General features: G+C 39.0%; 1 protein-coding gene across 1 annotated transcript; it reads right to left on the bottom strand.

Moving 5' to 3' along the window:
• Window positions 1–673: 673 nt before the first annotated feature.
• KEL (Kell blood group, metallo-endopeptidase) lies at window positions 674–21,954 on the bottom strand. The gene is made up of 18 exons (XM_009870099.1): window positions 21,937–21,954; window positions 16,858–16,999; window positions 15,236–15,439; window positions 14,511–14,635; window positions 13,421–13,567; window positions 12,211–12,273; window positions 11,064–11,252; window positions 10,532–10,677; window positions 9,515–9,638; window positions 8,905–9,015; window positions 7,735–7,833; window positions 7,118–7,195; window positions 6,574–6,677; window positions 5,535–5,645; window positions 3,439–3,506; window positions 3,049–3,206; window positions 2,117–2,212; window positions 674–850 (listed from the first exon to the last, which is right to left on the bottom strand). The coding sequence occupies exons 1-18, from the start codon at window positions 21,952–21,954 to the stop codon at window positions 674–676; spliced, it is 2,160 nt and encodes a 719-aa protein (XP_009868401.1).
• Between the last annotated feature and the right edge of the window lie 271 nt (window positions 21,955–22,225).

Genomic DNA, 22,225 nt, shown 5'->3' with positions numbered 1-22,225 from the left:
TAGAGATGCTTTCCTCTTTTGTCTTTTAGGACTTCTACTGATGAAACAAAAACAGAACAGGGAAAGCCTTTAGTAATATTCATAATTAAGTGACTTATTTTTCAGTCTAGAAGCTGGAGCCACTGTTTCTTTCCTAATAACTATCTCCATTTATTAGTAGAGGAAGAGAAGTTCCCTCTTTGGTAACTTACATGTGTGATTTCTATAATAACAGGATTTCCCTAAGAGCCACTTTTATATGAACAAGTCTTAGAGTTCCAGCTTATTGCCCTGTACATTCAACATGGCTGCAAGGACACCGGAGTAGACAGGAAAATGCACTGAACAGAGGGAGTAATAATGTAAGAGTCCTGCTGTTTGCAGCTCCTCAGAAGATGTTGCCTACTAGAGACCGGCCAGACAGCTTGCTACCTTGGGACTTGCTATACTCCAGAGTCGTCGCATCTGGGACAGAGTGCTTACAGCAGTAGGAGGAGACCCTCCTCCCTCATGAGATCAGTTTAAGAATTTTGCTACTATCAACTGCTGAGGAAAGGATAAGAAGAAATGGAATGTCGAATTGTGAATAGGAGCACCATGTCACCCTAGGGGCCCTGAGAAGATGGTCATACTTTCATGAGTCAGGCCTTCCTCTCTCTGGAGTCATATCTCTCTTCCTCCTTTTCCATACAGATTACCAGATGTGGCACTTGTTGTCTGGGTTCATTTGGGATCCTTTGGAACAGTGGAAATGCTTGGCAAAGTCCTGGCTATTGCTGACAGGCCCATAGACACGAAGTGGCAAGGGACTGTGTGGATCTGTGTTCAGGGAAGACTGTAGTTTCTCGGAATCCTGGTGTCCACACATTGCCTGAAAGGAAGCAGAACAGAAAAGACAGTTTGGCTGAACATCCTCGTGTGAGCAAGACTTAAGGCTCCCCATGCTCCTCTGCACACGTGACAGAGGCTGCTGGAGTACACAAGGAAACACACTGACACAGGTCCCAACAATGTTCAGATATTTCCCTTCACCACCACGATGACTGTTTTCCCTCTTCCTAAACTTCTCCAGTTTCCTTATCTGACACACTATCTACTATTTTTCTTATACTGCATAGTCTAAAACACAGGGAGTTTAGACCATCTTGAAGTTTAGGCTCATACAGCTTTGGACTCCATTTAGAATAATGGTATAGATGTAGTCTCAGTGTCTAGATTTAGGTTTTTAAGAAAACAAATGAGCGCTCATCAAGAAAGGAGAGCATTTACACAGCATCCTACTACTACTCAGGAGACTGCGGGGAAGGTATGTGATTTTAGTGGTGTTAAAGTAGCAATCCAAGTCCTCAGTCTTGTGATTTCAGTCTTTATTCACTGACAAACAGGCGGCCAGATAGCCTGTGAACTGCAAATCTTGCCAATAAGACCCAATAACTGTGAGTTCAGAATTGTTTTTCCACACACTGCTCTGACTTAATACACGCACAAAAAGTTTCCTTTTGCACAACTGTGGTGACTTATAAGGGTGTGACTTTTCTGAATGCTGAAATCGAGCGATCTGTCATGCAGAACACAAGTGCACAACTATGCACAACTGCGTATCTTCGCACAAATCCTTAAACCAGGTTACCACAGAAACCTCAAACTATGTGTGTGTGTACATGTAGTTCTTTATCTCTAAATGATTTATAAACTTTTTTCACTGTCAGTCACATGACATATAGTTATTCACCATGACAGAGAGGCGGATGAAGAAAGGAATGAAAAGGTATATGCTTTTTTTTCAGAAAAAAATCCGTTTTCCATGCGTAATATTGCTCACAACAGCAAAAAAAAAAAGTATTCAGAAGTTAGCAAAGAAGCTTGCTTTCTCTGACACAACTTGTCGACTACAACTTAATTTGGGTATGTTTCAGAGCTTTGTAGAAGATATTTTGCAGACAGGCCATTTTTCAGCTTTGAGATCCATAACAGGTTATGGGCTTTCTAAATAAGACTCTGGATTTCCCAGAAACACTGGTCATTTCCATTTCTGTCAAGAAGGGGAAAAGTGATTGAATATTGAGAAAGAAAAAAATGTCATAATGTGAAAGGCAATGGAGAGTGAGAGATACACGAATAACCTAGAATTCATTACATGAGCAAAACTGAGGTAGAAAAGCTGATCGTGTGAAAGTCCAATCTTAGGTAAATCCTTCTCTTCTTTGTGCTTTTTCAGCCAATTCTTATAGGCCTGTGGAGAGAGAAAATTAATAATAATAAATCCTCCTTCAGAGAGTGTTCCAAACCCATATCTTCTGTCCATGAAATATATGGCCTAATATATATTTAATAAATTAGCAAATTTCTATCTCTCTCTTCATGGCTCCCTGCTGCTGGCCATATCCCTAATAACTCTAAGACAGGAGAAAACCAACATAACTCCTTTCCTTCCCATTTCGGTAAATACTACACATCATCATAAGAGATGCGGTGACTGCATTATGAAAGAGCGAAAATTATTTTTAAAGAAAGACACTAATATTAGAATAAAAATTAAAGATTTTCTACCTCCCAACACTAATTGTGCAAGAATGTAACAAGTACCATCTGAGACCTAGAGATCTTAAAGCACCCTGCACTCAGTAATTAATTAAACTGTTGAACTACTGCATGAAGAAATAATAAAAACCCAAACTTCTTAACTAAAGTATTGATGAAAACACCATTATGGAGCCTTTTTACACAGAATTCTGGTTCATGCCTCAGCTTATTTCCTCAAGTATAACATAAGCATATAAACAATAGCATGCTTTTGTATGCATGATATAAATGGGGAAGTAAAGAAAGGTCCACCCCAGAATTGCTGAAGGGTAGAAGGGATCTTACATGGAATTAGTGATGTTATGAGCAAAGCTTTGTGAAGAGCTTATGTCTGGTATAGCAGAGGACATGCAGGTCACGTGCTGCACTGGCACAGGCGTGCAAGAAATCTGGAACTGGAGCAGCATGTAGAGAGGGATACAGCTTGAGCTGTGGCACTTGAGTTGTGTAGTGAGACTATGAGATCAGAGAAGTAGACTACAATACCTGGTAAGCAATAATGAGCCCTCCAGTGTCAGCTGTATTCTCCAACAATGTAAAAGTACCATTGACCTTAAAGCTATAGCTTTCATAATGTTCAATCAAGCAGTCTATAGATTTCTGTAGGGCACTCCTGTTGCATGTAGGACAGCCCCCAGGCAATACTGTGGGGAAAAAAAATAAGTCATAGAAAGTAAAGGTATTTCTGGCTTTCACCTGTATTCCTCACATTAAGCACTTAGTAATCAATGTGGCCTGGAATGGGTTTTTATTAGCTTCATCTACCTTAATAATAGATGTATACATTGGTATAAGGACCATGACTGAAGATCCTCTGAGAGAAAATACCAGTGGGGACCTAGAAGAATAAACAAAGACACCACTGCTGTTACCCACCATAATGATAGAATGCGTGAAGAAGTTCATGTGCCATGAAGACTCCAATGGCTCCAAAGTTCACAGCACTGAAAAAGAAACATAAAAGGGTGCTTTTGAAAAGAAACAGAAGGCAGGTGAGTATTCTTTTCAGCATGGAACACAACTATGGGCTGCACAGGAGCATTCTACTCGAAGAGCACACAGAAACACTTTCTATTTATTGTCTCTCAGATGTGGTACACTCTGAAAAAGTACAAATACAAGTGTAAATTAGTATACCAATGCTTAAAATTGTACTATGGACTTGCGTTAAAATTATTTGTAGCTAATAAGGCATCATAATAATGAAATTTGTGGATGAGGTTTTGCCTTTATTAACTCTAATAACATGTACTGTTGTTGAGATATGTCCTTATTTACCCACTACTGGCTGAACTGCAAATCAAACGTTAAATGCAATGGTAATCATGCAAGTGCAGGATGGTTGGAGAAGCAATATTCCAGCAGTTGTCTAGTGAATAACAATACATAAAACTGGCAAGGTGAATTAAAATCATGAATAATTGACTACAATTAATCTGCTCTAGCATTGGTGATCTCACCACAAGCAAGAAGTGCTACTAGAGACCCCCAGCAGTTCTTTCCAATCAGAATTTCTACAATTCTATGCAATGAATTTACAAATAGTCATACAAGTAAGAATACACTCAAAATGCATTCCTGTAATGTGAAACTATGGACTCATTCTTTCATTACATGCACTGATTAACGCTGCTGAAGCATGAAATGATTGTAGTAGATCATTATTACAACATTACAAACTCACTAGAAAGTGACAAGAACAACTCATATTCTCTTTGAACTGCTCTTTTAGGTGCTCTGTAGATGCTAACTTAGAATTGTTGCCCAGAGTTGTGGTTGCCTCGTCATTGCAAGTGGTCAAGGTCAGGTTGGCTGGGGCTTTGAGCAACCTGATCTAGGGGAAGATGTCTCTGCTCATGGCAGAGCAATTGGACTGATTCTATGATTATGTAAAAATTGGACTGCTTTGCTTACTTCTTATATTAAAAATTATTGGCTTTTGTCAGAAAAGTTTAAACTCTGGAGCCTCATCTGGGAAAATGCTATGCCAACTTACCAAAAGCTGATCAAGTTTGACCTATCAGTCTACTCAACTAGGATGAGAAAAGTATATTTTGCTAACACTGAATACAAAAAGAAGAAGAAGCTGCAGACACTTCTTCAGAGAAGAAAAATACGGGAAGTGATAGCCTCTACTACTGGAAAAAATATTTTTCGATTATTCTTTCATATTATAATTAATTCAGGAAATACTGCAAACACAGGAAGATGTAATACAACTGTAGAGGAACACCATGGGCAAAATAATTACTTTTAACAGACACATGTTTCTTTCAAACTTCAGCCTATTGCCACAGTGTGAGTTCATCTTTCAGTGCAATTGGATTAGAAGTAACTATCTATTATGATCCAAAAAGGACATAAAATAATATTTTTACAGCCAACTGTTTTAAGTGCTTTTGATATCAGAAAAATACTGATCTGTTCCATATGATGAAAAAAATCAACTCTAAGAATGTGGTCTACACAAGTGTCATAGCTGCAGGGGAAGACACAGAATTAAAAATGTATGTGCTTATTAGAGAATGTTTCTTTAAAAAAAAACCATAGAGGAAGAAATGTATTTGATCCATTTGAAAAAGACTTCTGACGAGAAGTTGCTCTGTGAGGCTCGTATTTTTCCTGTGTTAGATTTCCATGCATTAGATTCCATGAATTCTTGGAATCCGGAAAATAAGAGGAAAAGGTTGCATTTAACCTACATGAGACTTCCGTCCCTTTGGTCTGGAGTAATATACTTAGCTTAATTTCACCTAGATTCTGATTTTGCTCCAGCAGAGTCAATAATCACACATTTTCAGAATTCATAAGGCAATATCTATCTGGCTTTAAAAAAAGCTGGTTTTTCCCCCCTATATGTTTCTGGGATGCAGTAAGAAAGACGTTAAAGACAGACCCATTAAGACTCTTCCTGGAAACATGGTGCAGCCAAGGGACTACATTCAGCTTCCACTTTTGCAGCCTTTCCATACCTGGGAAACTCCGTGTGGAAAAAAGGGCTGCGGAACATTCCAGCAGGAAAGACCACCATGTGGTCCCTTACTGAGTAGTATGAATGCACAGTCCAGGGGGGTACATGCCAGCTAGAAGCAGAAAAAGAGAAATGAGAGAATGTATTAACTCCTTATCTTACACCTTGCTCCTTTCCTCCACTGCGCTTGCAAAAACGGTCTGCTCATTATAGCTGTTCACACAGCAGCAGCAAATTATTAAACACATGTTATCTAAAGATGTTTGAAATAAACCTTCACTTGTTACAGATGGTCAGAGCTAGGAGCTTAGCTTTCGTACACATTAGGGGACTCACTCTCACAACTTCTCTGTTACTCAAGCCAAGACTAGTAACCTCCTGTGATGTCCTGCACAGAATGCTCTTGAGGTAGGGTAAGGTCTCAAGCACACCTGTCAATGCTGTCCTGCCTTTGGGGTGACCTGGCCAGCACTCACATCATCACAATGCCTTGCTGTTTGATTTGCTACTAATCCCATTGTTTCAACAAGAACGAGCTATCCCCCTTACTCAAGGGTTCAGTGACAAAATCCCCCCATTCTTTGTTTCAGGGGTCTAGGGCTCCTTCCACAACAGTAGGTTTTTTAGTAGCATGAGCTTAGGCTGAATACAAGACAGGCTGCCAGCTTCAAGGCTTTTTTAAGCAGGATGTAGCAATACCACATTACAGCAAAAAAGGACGACAACTTCTCTTTCATTAGAAGAAGTGTCACTAGCAGGTCAAGAGAGGTGATTATGTCCCACTATTCAGGACTGGTGAAACCACATCTGGAAGTACTGTGTCCAGTTCTGTCCCTCCCTCCACCTGCACTTCCCTTTCTTTCCCAGCAAAAGAGAGACACAGAAATACAATTGGACGCAGTCCTGTGGGATCTGCTCTAGCCGATCCTGCTTTGAGCAGGAGGATCGGACTAGGTGATCTTCACATGGCCCTTCCAACGTCAGTTAATCCACAAGTGTGTGATTATGTTATATTTTTCAGATCAGTATCTGAGACTTACTTGTCCTGTGAGTGATGCTGAAGGAGTTTCAGGTAGGAATTTTCCCTCAGTACTTTTAAGCAAGCCACCACATTGAGGAAAAATGTGTCTTCATTTATCTCCAACTGAAGGAAGAGACAGGTAACGTGACTGTCATAGGACATGAACAAAGAATGATTTGGACAGTATGAGAAAAAGGCCCACAGGTTAAAAAGGGTTTATAAAAAGACAAATCAATGGAATATTCATGTGTTTTTTTCTGTCCCAGGTCTAAAGACCTTAAATGTAAGATATGACAGGAATGTTATCTGCAGACCAAACAGAACACACAAGCAGGTCACAACCCATCTCTACCAGGTCATCCACTCTAAAAAGGAAACAGCATAGGCAACGATATAGAAGCAATGGATAAAGGTTCTGTGGGCCTGTATGTTCTTAGAAAATGAACAGAAGGAAATATGCTTTGCTTTAGAGGTCATAGCCTCTTTAAGCCTCAGACAAGATAGCAGTTGAAACAGGTAAACAGCCAATAATGAAGCAGCTATGTTTACATCATACAGCTCACATTCTGGTATTCCAGGTTGACGTTGGCAGTCTGGAGTATGCGAGCTGGATAGCCGATCTCCACTTGCAGTTTGGAAGCCTAAAAATCATAATAAATAAAGAAACTAACAAAAAGAAAGATGACCAACAGGAGGCTTTATATTCTAGAAGTCCTTTTAAACTCTGTTTCTGAATGATCTAAATTTAATCTGGGAACCAGTCCTTCAAAATAGCAGCTACTCTGTTTCAACAAGACATCTTCTCTTGCTAATCTGGTTTCTTAACTCAATGACCTGAAACCTAAAGTTGCTTTACCCTTTCTTTATAGCATTGTTTTCAGCTTTAGAGTTTTTAACCTCCCCAGGTGTATCAAACTGAATTGTATCTCAATACAGTTATTTCAGACTATGCACGGACAAACACCAAACCTTCTCTGTGCCTACACATCAATGTATGATCACACGTGCATGATGGCACTTGTAAAACCAACTAAAATTTTCAGTGTGTATAAGATATCTATTTAAGAATGTGTGCCAGTAGAATCAGGTAGGAATACATGAAGGTGCAGGCCCCTTCCATTCCTTCTCCAAAGGCTTCAGGGAAAGGAAGGCCCCAGTAACTTCTGCCTTCTGCACACACCAAGAATTTAGCCTCTTGGCGAGTCTGTCCATCCATCCACTCCAGTTGATCCAGTTGGGCATAGAGGGCTTCCTGGATCTCAGAGAACATCTGCTCAGCCTGCAGTGGAGAAAAGAAGACGTAGTCAGAACTGGAGAAAAATATTGTTTGGGCTTAGCTACCATACTCCCATATTCCATCAATTCAAACACAAACTAATTGGGGGGAAATTCTTCTTATGATGATGAAAGAGGAATTTCCAGTTTCTACAATGATTTAGGCTTAAGATATTTGGCATCCAGGGTTCATCATAGGGCTCACCACTCTCTTCTACACACCTTACCATCTTGTTTCTCACAGTAACTTAGAGATAAACATAATTCTTTATCATTCAATCCCTGCTGTGATAAAAATGGACCAAATGATTGCCTCACTTCTGGAGTAAAAAGAAAACTCAGTATCCACAAGTATTTCATGCTGATGTCTCCCCTTCCAAAGTTATGGCAATCTGAGTCTCTTCGTCACAAAACTATGTTTTTTTCATTTAGCTTTGGGCTTCACTACACATAGTCTTAGTTTTCCCATTAACTTTTCTTGGGGTTATTTACTCTTTTCACTTTATACACTTCAAACTCTTTATGAACCCTGGTGCCTACACTAACTTCCCTCAAAAGAAAAAGTAATTCTGATCATCAAAGGAAAAGAGAAATCTTTTCCACACTGCAGGCAGGTATTCCTTTCATTGTGGATCCACTCAGAATAGTTTGATGTTCATTTGCCTCTGTACAACTGGTCATAGGATAGCTTAATGGCTTTGCAATTAAAAATCTTATTTAAATATTTCAGTTTGGTGATGAATACTAGTAATATTAACTGTCGTTCCAGGAAGTACACTGACATTGCATGCATTTGTATGGCTGTCATAGGTATTGGTGCTGCACACGTGACAGTTAATAGTTGAGTTAAATAACTGGTATTTTAGTATTGATTATTCTAGCAATGACAGCAATGTCTTGTTCTGACATCTTTCATTCCCAAAAAGGAGAGGAAGTGTGTAAGTATAGGAATACATAAAAACGTACAAAATCTACACATGGTTTTGCTGCCTTTATACAGTCTTAAGTTGGCACATCAAAAAAAGAAAGATATGAAACTGAGGACTACTTAGGGGTTAAAAGGATGAATACCCACAAGTTTCTTGGTCTGCTGAGGGAAAATTTCTTGCACAATCATCTGCCCTAGAACCGGCTCAAAGAAAGAGCTGGTATCAGTCAAGCACTTCTGCCAGCGCTCTGATGGGATCTGCAAGAACAGAGAAAGAAGTAGAGGCACATAAGTGTGAGGAGAAAGAGTTAGGAAGACAGTAAAAAGATAGGCAAACATTAAGTTAGTAGTACATACCCTGCTATCTAAAAATTACAACAGTGAATAGTAATTAATGTCATTCTATTTAAGTTATCTCAGAAAACTTTAATCAAGTAAAACATTGATTTATTCCATTTACTTTCATACAAGATGTAGATTCATATGCTACCTGAGACAAATACATAGAGAAAGACAACATCTATATATGGTTCCCTACCCCATGATACAGTGCACTTAGCTCTCTAAAGTTTTGTTTGTCATGTCTACTCTTATATTTCTTTGAGAGAAAGGAAGCTTTTAATGGCCTAGTGAGAGTATTTTTCCTCCCTAAATCTAAGAAATCCCATCCAGAAAAGGCATCAAGAGAACATCCAGAAGGCATGTTCTAGTGTGTTCTGCTACTGGGGAGGCTGAAGATGGTTAAAGGCTAACTCACCATTCTAGATCCCATTTTTCCATAAAGAATCTTAAATAGCTCCAGGCGTGCATCTTGGAATCGACTGTCAAGGGCTGGGGAGAGATTCCCAACCAGACAGACAATCATATAAATGTGAGGGACCCTGCAGGAAAATGACATTTAAAAAGACTGAAGATTGAGGTCTTGTCACTATAAACACAGAGGTGTGGCAAGTATGAGAGGAATAATTTGAGGCGAAGGAACCCTAGTAACCCGAAAAATAACAACAAAGTACTCTGAATGGGCCACACCTGGGGCTATCAAGGATGATTTGATATGATTCTACCAGAGAAACTCTCCCCAGAACTGAGAGGTGACTGCTCAAGGGACTTTGGTTCAAGATAGCTGCTGGAGAGAGCAGGGGTCCAAGAGTTGGCTATTGGAGACTAGCAGTTTGGACCATCTACTGGAGAGATCTGCTTGTATATGCATGTTTCTAACAGGAAGAGACAGCAGCAAGCAAGGTAGGGCTACAAGACTCAGGGGCTCATATATCCAGGTGCCAGCAGCTGTGGACATGAGGGGATCTTGGGCCAGCTTCTGGACAGGCTGTATACCTAAGAACAACTATGGATCCACATTTTGTGTGAACATATTGATATTTCACTAGTATAGACCAATCCTGATCACCTGGAGAGGAGGAATAAGATCAGGCTGAGCTATTTACGTTTATATGAGTGCTATGGGTGGGTGGGTACCAGTAAAAGGACTGTATTCCATTTCCGCTGATCTGTGTGAGACACAGATTGATTGATTGATTGATTGATTGATTGATTTATATGTGTGTACATCTATGGTGCACACATGTGCAAGCCTATTGGGAATATATGCTAAGCCTTAGCACTGGACAAACCTGTGAACACAGAGCCACAGCAACCTTGCCATTGTTAGGCTACTGATTCAGCAGCCTTTAGCACAGACGTCTTTAATTTATGCTGTCTGAAGTTAGTATTTCTTGAGACATGAACAACTACATCAAAAAATATTGACTCCTACCTTTCCTTGTGCCATTGTTTGATAAGTTCCGACATGTGACTTAAGTAATCCATGTCATGAACTGCAATTGGCTGAGAGAGGTTCATCGGCATAGGATGGAAGACAGCTTGGAGGCATGACAGCCAGTCAATAGCAGGTGCCTTTTCCTAGAAGTAAAACAAAATTTACATGCTGAACTATAAATCTAAACTAACTGACAATAAACAATAGTGGAACTGGGATAGTCTCTCTACTGTTGAGAGATACTTTCAACAAGTTACACTGTTTTTTATCTTGTGGGTGTTGATTATACTTTTTTTTTTTTCAGTTGAACTAGGATTGGGGAGGGGAGAAAGTTGTGGCCCTGAAAAATCTAACTGCTGTCAATAAAAGACCACAAGTTAATAGGTCATTTAAAGCTCAACAGACCTGATGTGTAAGTTGCAAGGGAATGGCATCTAAACAGAGTATCTCATATCTCTTTTGAACAGGATCTTCAGAATGTGAATGTCACATGTGTAATTGTGTTGATCAAGCTCTAAGGCATAGATACCTGTAGCTCCCTTATGGTAGTGTGAAAGAACAGCATCCCCCTCTGCTGTCTTTCCTGCAGTGGGGTGACAGCTCTCTGGAGGTTAGAGATGAAAGACAAGATAGGGGAAAATAAATCAGGGAGACCATCCTGTGGCCCTTCAAGTAGGCTCCCCAGTTTCTTCAAATATGAGAGATACACACGGAGAACCTGCAATACAGATCATATGACAAGTGGGAAAACATGACTGAAAATTAGTCACCTCTTCCATCCATCCAACCATCTGTCTTGATTGTATAAACTTCAATCTTTCAAAACCACTGTAGTCCTGTCTCTGAAACTGTCTTCTTCCCTGCAACGTCCTTATATAATTCTTCATATGAAATACAGTATGCCAAGTACAGCTCCTCTCTCGGTAAAAACCACTAAATTCCCAGAAGGTTATCTTTGTCCCAGCTTGCCATTATATTAAATGCTGGGATAATTTTAGAGGTGTACGTCTGACATCTCTGGAGTCAAAGGAGAGAGATGTAGTGATATAATGAGCTGGTGTTTTTGATGGAAAAAAACCGCCAGCTTCTTTCTTCTATGTTCATGATATATCAAGGGAATGCTTGTGATGGGTAGACAGGCTTGGGTTTTTTTGAGCCCTCTTCTGAAAGAATCAGACCAAGAAACTAAAGTCAACTCAGGTTTTATAAAATTCAGCTGTGATGAAATTAATTTGATTGCAGTAACTCCTCAGGTCAAAGAACTTGTTTCTCCAGCTTAGGTTAAAACATTTTAAAGTAACTAAAAATGGTAGCTACTCCTCCCTCAACATACAGATTTTAAGTTATAAAGCCTTACTTTGAACAAGAACACTTCTTTTAAACATTCCTTCAACGTGAAACATAAAGGGAAACCAAGGTTCATATTACTTGTCAAATACAAATTCAAACTGTAACATTCTGTTTCTACACCAGAATTTTAAACCTGGCATCTAAAACTTTTACAGACTATCTTGTTGGAAAAGTAGGGAGTTTTGTAAAGAATTCCTTCTGAAGACATTTTCAGAGGTCACTGACCATAACCCATGGAAACAAACCACTCTGAACCAGGAGGCAATTCAAGAAGATCCCTACATCAAATAGCTATTTTTACCTTTCTTCAGCCTCTGATATGTTACCTCAAGATAATTTCTTTTTTTGAATTTACTCTCAGGTGGCATCTCAAACTCAGGATGGTCAATCTGCAAAAAGGGTAAAGAAAAAACATCTTGCAATTTCCAGGACCACTGGAAATGTGAGGATATGCTCAACACACTTTGTTAATTTTTGTGTCATCAAATTTGAAATACTAATGAATTGCTTTTACTTTTGAAAAATGTTTGATAAGTAAATGTTGTGGATCTATTACATTCTGCAGCTCATTTACAAACTCAGTACAAATCTGCAGTGACTGATATCCAACTGTAAACACCATTGTCAGGTATTTCTTCATGGTGCACTGTTTTGCCTGGGATATAGATAAATTTCTTCATAGCAGCCCATATGAGGCAATGGTTTGGATTTGTCCTTGGAAATAGTGTTGATAACTAAGGGATGTTTTAGTTACTGCTCAGCAGCACTTACATGGCAAAAAAGCCTTTTCTGCTTCTCACCCTTCCCCATTCAGCCGTCAGGCTGGAGTAAACAAGTTAGGAGAGGACACAGGTGGGTCAGCTGACCCTAAGCAACTGAAGGAGTATTCCATACCATATAGCATCACAGACAACGATTAAAGTGGAAGTGAAGGAGGTTGGTGAGGGCTGCCATTGCTTGGGAACCAGCTGGGCAGTCGTCGGTTGGTAGAGAGCAATCAGGATTTTTTTGCACCACTTCTTTGGTTTTATTCTTTCTTTCTTTTCTTTTTTTTTTTTTAAATAAATAAATTAAACTGTCTTCTCAATGCATGACTTCTCACACTTTTATCCTTCTGATACTCTCCTCCATCCTATTGAGTGGGGGAGTGAATGAGCAGCTGTGGGTGCTTAGCTGCCTACCAGGTTTAAACCACATCATTGGGCTGCAAATTTCATAGTACAGTGTGTATATTAGACACTTAGCACTTAGACTCACACCCATAAACATAAGAAGAATCAGACCATTCCACAACAAAGTACAATCTACACTCTGAGGCAGAAGAGGTGGAAGTAATTTACTCTTCTTCATCAGCTCATTTTTCAGAAATAAGTGCTTTTTAGGTAATAAAAATCAATAAATTTATTGAAATTTAAGAAAACTTTCTTCAGAGAAGAACATAGACTTAACTTGAGCAAGCCTGGGTCTCAGAGGCTGTGTAAATGACTTTTTATTCCCAATGCTTCCTGATACATTTTTTTTTGTAGTCCTACTCACCTGAATAATATTGGTCTTGAGGTCAAACGGACTAGGTCCCACATGGACTCTGAAAAAGGGAAAGGTGTTGTATCTTCCCATGAGAGTCTGAAGAGTTTCATTAAAATCTATTGTTTTCCCCACACCTGCGATATTCCATCCACCAACCTAGAGAGAGAAAGAGACAACATGACAGCAGGTGAGAAAAACTCTTGTTTGATCCATATTTACAAAATATTTTTCCTCACTCTCATGAGCTCAGTCATGATTAAAACGGAGAAGCAACAAAGCAAATAGTAACAGGGGAAAGTCATCAATATTTCTACATATTCTGTTGGCTTTAAAATGGCCACTTTCACTTCAGCGAAGCAACAAGCCGCAAAATGACACAGGGAAAAGAAATAATGATCAGCAGAACAAGGTGTACATCAAAAAAGCAGAAGAAGGTGAGAAGAAAGAGGTCTCATTTTTCTAAAGCCATCCAGAAGGACAACCAGGGATCGAGGATTACAGGTCGCACCTCCCTGACAAGCAAATTCACAGGTAGGCCTGCAGTCACTGTTCCTTCTACTGGAAGGTTCTGCATCCTATTTGGAGACAAGGCATAAATGACCTTTGCTGGCAGGAAGATGTGCAGTGCTCCCTGGCACTGAGAGCAGTCTCCCAGAATGGAAAGAGAAGCATTCTCCTATTTAAAGGAGCTCCCATGAAGACTGAAGAAGACTGAAGTAGTGGATGGCCATCAGACCTTAGACACAAAAATTTCACCTGTTTTGCAAGATGTTCCTTGATGAATTGGATCCTAATGAACTGAGTTTTTTAGATTAAAAGTGAATTCTCTTTGCGGTCTTGGTTGTTTTACACTCCTAAAGTAATATATATGATTATGAGGAGAGGTTCAGGTACCTAATGTCAGGAAAACAAATCTTGTAAAAGCATTTGAAGCTAGAGGAGTTATCAAGTGGAAGTTGTGCTGTGAACCACGAGCTTATTTCAGGGTCAGACAGTAGCAAAATTCCATCATATAGGACCACATGATCCTAACTCCACACTTTGCTTTATCCTTCAGGAATTATTTTCTGGAAGGAGGGGAAATAGCACAAACATTCACCTGATTTATGAGGTCCTTCAGTGGCTGAGTTCCTTGAGATTCTATCCGTTGGGTATCCATGCAGGAGCGATAGAACTGGATTGCTTTCTCCTTAGCTGAGCCTCTTATCCCAAACTGTGGGCCCTCTGAGGAGAATAAATAGATGAAAAACTATAAAACTGGGTTTAAAAAAAAATAAATAAAAAGTTGGGGCAGAATTAAAGCAGAGCAAGGTTGTAAGAAAAAATTTTACCACACTTTGATTCATAACAATTCAGTAAATAGATCCACCTTTCCTGGTCACTCAGAGTGAGACCTTCTAGTGCTGTGACTCTTCCTGAGGCCAGCTGTGTGAGTTTCTTTGCATAGAAACAAGAGCACAACAGGAAGGTGGTGCATATCTAAACTTCCATGCCACACGGAGTCAGTACACATAACTAGAGTGTACATTCAGAAAAGCACATTAGAAAGGGTTGACTTTTACAGGGCAACAGAAGAATTGTTTGGGTTGCTGTTAGAATTTTAGTGTGACTTTCATTTATTACACTTGGCAAGAGGAACTAATATGTTTTAAAAGCAGATATTAAAATATGACATGCTCAAGAATAAATCTGTACCTGTAATGACAGAAGAATGAAGAGACTGGACTCAGTCCCTGTTAGGAATGACTGTGCTCTCAGTTATTAGTAATCTCAGTTGTGACCGAGGAAGATGCTGAAGGTAATACACCAATCATCTGTCCCTACCTAAAAGTCTTTTCAGAATCAACTGGTTTTCTTCCAACAGCACATCAAATACATTTAGTGATTCTTCTGTGGTTCTGCTTGAGTGTTTGCCATCCCAGCTGCCACAAGCATATTTGTAGAAATCCTCACAGGGGTCTACAGTGTCATTCCTAGAATTTAGGAGTCTGGCCAACAGTGTAAGACCCAGCTCAGCATCACAGGATCCTGGACAGGGAGTAAATAGAAGAGAAATGATCAGTGACAGGGAGAGTGAGAACAACTTTAAACAAAAAAACCCCAACCCTGAGGAGCTAACTGTGGGACATTTCCCCTGAAATATTTATATTTAGCTTCTTTGCATGCAGAGTGTTGAATTCCTTATAAGTTTTTGCTGAGTATGGAAGAAAGAGGGTTCCATCTTTCACAGGATAATTGCCTTTGCACTTCATAAGGGAGATTCTTTAAATAAAGGAGAGGTAATCAGTCCAGAGGTGGTTTCCTCTGTTCAAACTATCTAGGCAGTCACGAGTTGGATTATTCTGCCTTCTCACTGTATTTTCTCTGAATCGCACAAATTTGGCCAAATAATAAACAAGAACCAACTGATGGCGTCAATACATGAAACAAAAGAAAGATATATCACAGAGAAAGTAAGGCGATAAGTTATGGTGGGAGGTGTTCAAGCATGGGAAATGTTTCTCAAAAATGAAATTTGTTAAAACAGGGCAAAGACTTTATATTACTTCTTGCTTTGATCTAAAACTTATTTTATCTAAACTGCTGCGAATCACTGGATATTTGTTCTCATTTTGATTCAGTGTCTTGTATCAACATCAGATCAGTTATCTACTGAAGCCACACATATAATCAAAGGAAGCCTTTCCATGCTATGATTTCAACAGCTGCCATGAGAGGAAGTAGCCAAAGTAGAACTAGATGAGATCTCAACCAGCAGTTTTTTTCTTGGTCTCTATAGTGCATAGTATTCAACATATAATAGAGACTAAAGAAAAATGCTAGGTGAAGAATCAGTAATGTTCATTTTGGAGCAGGGAATATCTGTATCCACCAACATAAACGCACCTTTGGTATTGAGCATTCTATATGCATAAACATTTACATGGACCATTCTCCCAAGACAATAACTATCTGCAATTTACCAAATTTGAAAGGCAAATTATTATTTCTGGTATATGCTCATAGCTCCTCTGTTAGCAAGAGACTATGGCTTTTCTTTATACACTATGGCTGCAGTAGGTCTCTGCCAGAAAACTGGCAATAGATTTATTAAGTCAGAGTTGGAAAGGTGTAGGTGTAGCTCCAAATGTCAGACTCAATCATTTCCTGGAGTGACCACAGACAGCATGACATGATGATGAGATGCAAGACAATAAAACGCTCTCCCTCAAATGACAGGCAGAGGAGGAGGACAGGTATAGGGCTCTCTCCCACTGTGACCCTAGGAAGAGACAAAACAGTGCAACTTTTTTACAACTGGTGTTATGATTCTTTGAGATTGTGAAAGTCGGACTCTTAACAGAGTTCCTAAGCCTATGGAGGCACAATGGAGGCAGATAGGAGACAAAGGGGCTTACAAATGGGGTGAACAAGGAAGCAGGAAAAAAGGATATCCTATGTTATACCTAGACCACAATTCATCAGGATGTAGGTGATAACTAGTGTAAAGCCAAGAAGGTTACTGAGAAGAAGTGTGCACAGAAGTAGGCTTTTCCCCTGAAGACATCGTTCTTTCTTTGCCCCTGTTCTCAGTTCCTCGTCACAGTTCTGAAGAGAGAAAAATGAGAAAAATAGAAAAAATAAAGAAATAAAAGTTTATATTAGTTACCAGTGGTCACATACTCTGTCTTCCACCTATTCTGCTAGAAAATCTCTCACAGGACTAGTGCCAGAATACCAATATCATCCAGATCATCTACGTGACTACTCCCAGGGCATTTCTCACCTTGTTCATTTCTCTGTCTTTTCCAGCTACATTTGTTGCACAGTGTTACGAATTATGCATTGAAAAGCCAGCTTGCCATGAGGAGTTCCTTCTGATTTATGGAATCACTTTGTGTATACCTCCTGAAGATATCAAAGCCTTTTTGAGCCCAAAAGCTGATAACAGGATGGCTGGGACTAGTGGTCATTTGTTCTGTTACAGTCTGGCAACCTGAACACTGTTTTCAGATCTCTCCTCAAGAAATAACTCCTGCATCCTAAACCCCCTATTCCAGTTCAAGTTGGAGAAAAAATTGCCCTATTCTAAAAACTGCAGTAAGCTGTAAGTCACAGAGAAGATCCTATATACAGATAGGTTTTACTCACTTGAATTTAGTTCTGTTCATAATCTAGGTGTGTCCTTTCAGTCAGTGGAGAAGGCTAGGCATGTTATGAGTAGAGCTTCCATTTCAGACATCTCTCTTAGGATAACTTGAACTTAAACTCCTCTAGAGTTACCTGTCTTTTTCTCCATTGACAGCAAAGGAACCTAGGTGACTATGTTAAGATACATCCCTAATGTCTACCTGGATAAAGTTAGATAAAATGACATTTACTGTGTGTGTCTACTGCTTCTACCTACTTCAGTGTAAATAACATTAAAAAAGATTAGATTACAATAGAACAGCCATGGGAATGGATGCTGGTAAAACAAGGAAAGAGAAAGAACTGAAAAAATGAAAAGTGAAATAATAAGAATATACAATGAGAAAAATGAAGCAGAAGAGAAGAAAAAACACAAGAAAATGGAAAACCTGGAAGGACACGGGATAGAGAAGAAATAGCATAGCAAGCAAGGAGTAAATCTTGTAGGTGTGAAAGCTGATGGAAGTGCTACTTTGAGAGTCTTTCATGTCAGTGTCATGACCTGACCTGTACTGCACCTACAGCCTCAGGTTTAGCTTTCTGTGCTCAAGCCTGATTCTCTGATAAAAGCAAGATGTATGAGGAACCTTGACAGGCCTTGGAGCTTTTTGAGGAAAAGTTAGAAGCAGCCTTGATGGATGTGCCCACTTCTTCACTTGGGAGCTGCTTTTTGCAGCTCTCAGGTATGATGTCCATCTGACCTATGCTGCAGCATGTACTCTGTTGATCTGGATGCTGACCTTAACCTAAAGACTTGATTCTGTAGGTTTGCCTTGCCTGGCAATCTACACTCTTGGTTGACCCTGGCTACTGTCACCAGACTTGCCTTACCCACCTCATTCCCTTGCTGTGTGGGTACGCCCCTTTTTGCTAGAATCATTCTTGCCTGCTTTATCCTGACTCTAAAATTCTAGATAGTCTTCCCTTGTCTGCCCTTGCTGCTCCATTACACACAGCAGCTAAACTGCATTTGTCACGGTACTTGGTATCTATCATCTTCTTTGCCACAAAACCAGAAAACATAGATCTTTACAAAAATCACATGAAGAAATGAAGCAAAATCCTTCAAGAATTAAGTACCTCACAGTATATACCCCTTCATCTGAGGAAAGGCTAAGGAAGCAAATGAGTCTGCTGCTAGTCATCCTGCCTAGCATACTGTGTACAATTCCTGTACATAAAAATTACCGGAACAAAAACCACTAAAACAAGTACAAAAGTAGACCTCAAAATTTTATCTTTCAAATGTACATTTTATTTAATCATTAATAGAAATCTCTCAAAAACATATGTCAGCTTACTTGACTCATGGCAACTGCTAACAAAGATTAAATATCTAACTGCTTTTCTCCCTTTAAAATCCTGTTCACCTGATTTCTTTATTTAGAATAACTCAATGGAAAACAAGTACATACAAGTGAATTCTGGCATTAAAAGCTACTAGATGCAGAACTTGATCATACTGGCGAAGTACAGTGTAGGAAATACAAAGAAGGAAATCCAAATTCCTTCTGTATGCCTCTGTAGTAAAACACTTCAGCTTTTACTCTTCAAGCAGAGAGTAAGTGTCACATGCTAAGAGTATGTCAGGGAAGTGAGCGAAAGAAAATTAGTCTGGCTGAAAAGTAAGAAGAAAAATGTTCTTCAGTGTGCAAGACCTCACCAATGTGCATCTCTCACCATTTAGGACAGCGTGAATGACTTACATTCACAATGCTCCCAAATTCTCTGTTGCAACAGACTTCTTGTGTTTCACATCGAAAATCTGGCCTAAACCTACTAAGAAATATTTACCATTTTTAATTCTTTGGTCTCATGCTATCAGAGGACATATGTTCCTCTCTTTCAAGTAATAAAAGGCATGGCTGTAGATATACTAACAAGAAACTGGTATTTCAAGACTCTCACTGTGATTTCTGCCAAACTTCTAGTTTACAGTAGGTCTATATTGGGCCTACATATAATGTTCCTTTTGAAATGAAAAATGCATCAAGTAATAGATTTTTAAAAATAGGTAGAAGAACTAGACTGTCCTCCTCAAGACTCCAATGTGAAACAATTAGAGTAGTGCCTGGCTGAAAACTGCATACTCCAAAAAATAGCATACCCCAAAAGAAGAGACAGGGGAGTGGAAATTGGTTGTGTACTTCTACATAGAAACTGGATTAAGGCCTGTGTTATGTGAGCCATAAGGGTAAAAAGTGTTCTTCAAACACTTCATTTCTCATAAGGAACGTCTTTCTAATCTTGCCTCTGCTACTGGGGCTGGATTTGAGAGAACCTGTGGAACTACATAAACGGAGAAAAAAAGAGGAGGGCAGTCATACTTTGTTGTCCCTTGTAAATTTTTCATGACAACAGCTTAAAGAAATCTAGACACTTGTATATCTGCTCATTCAGTACTCTTACATAAAAGATACTGACCTGGGCAATATCACTTTCAGATTCTTTACCCAGTATGAACTTCACTTTCATGCTGCAAATGGACTAAGTTGTTCACAGGCACTGAAATACGGAGCCCTTCCTAAATCAGTGATACTTGGTCAAGGATGGAAGAATATTAGATAGCTTGCAGGAAGGAGTAACATGTCATTGTGGTATGTTTTGAGGCTTGATTGGCTCATCCAGCATGTTCCATATCAACATACAAGTGAATAGTTCAAGCAAGACTGTGGAAGAGGATAAAGAGCCTTTAATTTCTGACAGAGTTTTTCCATATGGGGCTCACTTACGAGTAAGTGAGAAGAGTGATGAATGAAATTTCCAGTACAGTTTCAGCTGTTTCATACTTTTAAGATAGTGCAAATGCTCAAATTTAAATAACTGTACCTAAATGATATCAAAAGCCTGTAAAATCACTAAAAGCTGACTTCTAATAGTCCTCAATTATAAAATGAATAATTTTGTATTTATCTACTATATGAATCATTCAGTTAAAATGTGAGCATAACTTAGCCTAGCAGAGTCCTGACTGGTACTATTATCACTTAAGAAAGAATTGTTTGATGCAACATTAGCCAAAGTATTTAGATTTTTTTCTTCACCATCTCCTTCTTTTTATTCGTGAGCCATTCCTGAATTCTGCAGGGAGGTTGAAGTTCTTATGCCTAATTCTTCCTCATTTTGCATTATCTCAGTGTTTAGAGCTGTTGCAGAAGCAGCAGAATCCAACTTTTATGAAAAAAAAAGTAAACTAAAATAAAAAGATTGAAAGCAGCGAGTGGAGTTATTTTTCATAAATATTTACCAGACAATTTAGGAGTATTGTTTTTCAGCCAGTAGATTATTCATGAATTACTGACTTGGGCTGTTACCCAAATTGTATTTATCACAGTAGCCATGTGGATGATGTTTTCAGACTAATGCCCCAACACTCACAAAAATTTCAAAACTTCTTTAAATTTGTATTTTGTCAGGAAACCACTTAAACACATAAACAGAGCACATTAAATGTTATTTGAGAAGTATTTTAGCCAGTATTCAAAACATAGTACTTCCTAATATGAGCAACTAAACAGAAAGTTTGTTGCATTATATTCTGGACTACTAAAGGTTTGAAGCATATGATTGTTGTCTGATCTTTATCACATAGAAATATGAGAATGCATGTACAAACCAAACATTTCTGCAAATTCTTCAGCCAGAAAAAAAGTAGAAAAGATTAAGTGACTGTTTTCATTACAGCCACAGTTCTTGCAACACTGAACAACTCTCAATGTAACAAAACACACACATTTCTTTTTTATATTACTTAGTTACATAAAAATGTTTACTTATATCTATTGTACTTGATTTTTTGTACATTTTAGCAACCCTGAGCCAACAGTTCATTTCAGTGTGATTTGTCTGTAAACATGCAATTAACACTTTATTATTTAACTAAGACATCGAATGAGGAAAAGGACAAAGAGTGGAGCTATTAGGCTTAGCATGCCATTCCTACAGTCAGAAAACTAGTCTATACTTACCCACAATTATTTGTGCATGTTTCTGTGTAAGTATTTTCTTAAAATAATTTGTTGAAAAAACAAGGATACAATAAAAGACGCAAATAATCAGATGACTATGATTACTTATTGCTCAGTTCTTCAAACAGATCTGAATACAGCCTCCAAATGGCCATTAGCATGACTACTAGGAAGAACAAGAACCCCTAAATCCCCACACTACGTCCCACATAATTAATTCTGAGACCTGAATAAGCCCCTTCTGGATACAAACTGTCAAAAACTCAGCTCATCCAGTCCCCTAGGGCAATAGGCAAGGTAGCTGTGACAGGAGTAGAAAGCAGAAGAAAATGAGAAGGGTGCAACGTAGCTACCTCAGCAGACCGCAAGGCAGATACATTTCCTTACCTCTGGAAGATTCCTCATCTTTGTCACTAAGCAGGCTTTGCTCCTGTGGTTACCACAGTTGTCAACTCTGTTTACTTGTTTTCTATCTTCCGTGCCACGACACACTACTAAGTTCAGAGACAATCTCTTCTTCCCAGCTTGTCTGGTAGCTGTGGGGAGGAGAAAAGAAAGGAAAAACTCTGAGAGAAACGCCCTTAAAGAAAATGGGAGGGAAATGGATATATTTCTGCAACTCTCCACCCACTTTCTCTTACCAACACCTCTATTCCTCATAAAACTTTATTTTTTA

The sequence above is a fragment of the Apaloderma vittatum genome, unplaced genomic scaffold (assembly GCF_000703405.1).
Source record: "Apaloderma vittatum isolate BGI_N311 unplaced genomic scaffold, ASM70340v1 scaffold17325, whole genome shotgun sequence".
Taxonomy (NCBI): Eukaryota; Metazoa; Chordata; class Aves; order Trogoniformes; family Trogonidae; genus Apaloderma; species Apaloderma vittatum.
Note: the sequence above shows the minus strand (reverse complement) of the source record. Positions and strands in the feature narration are given on the sequence as shown.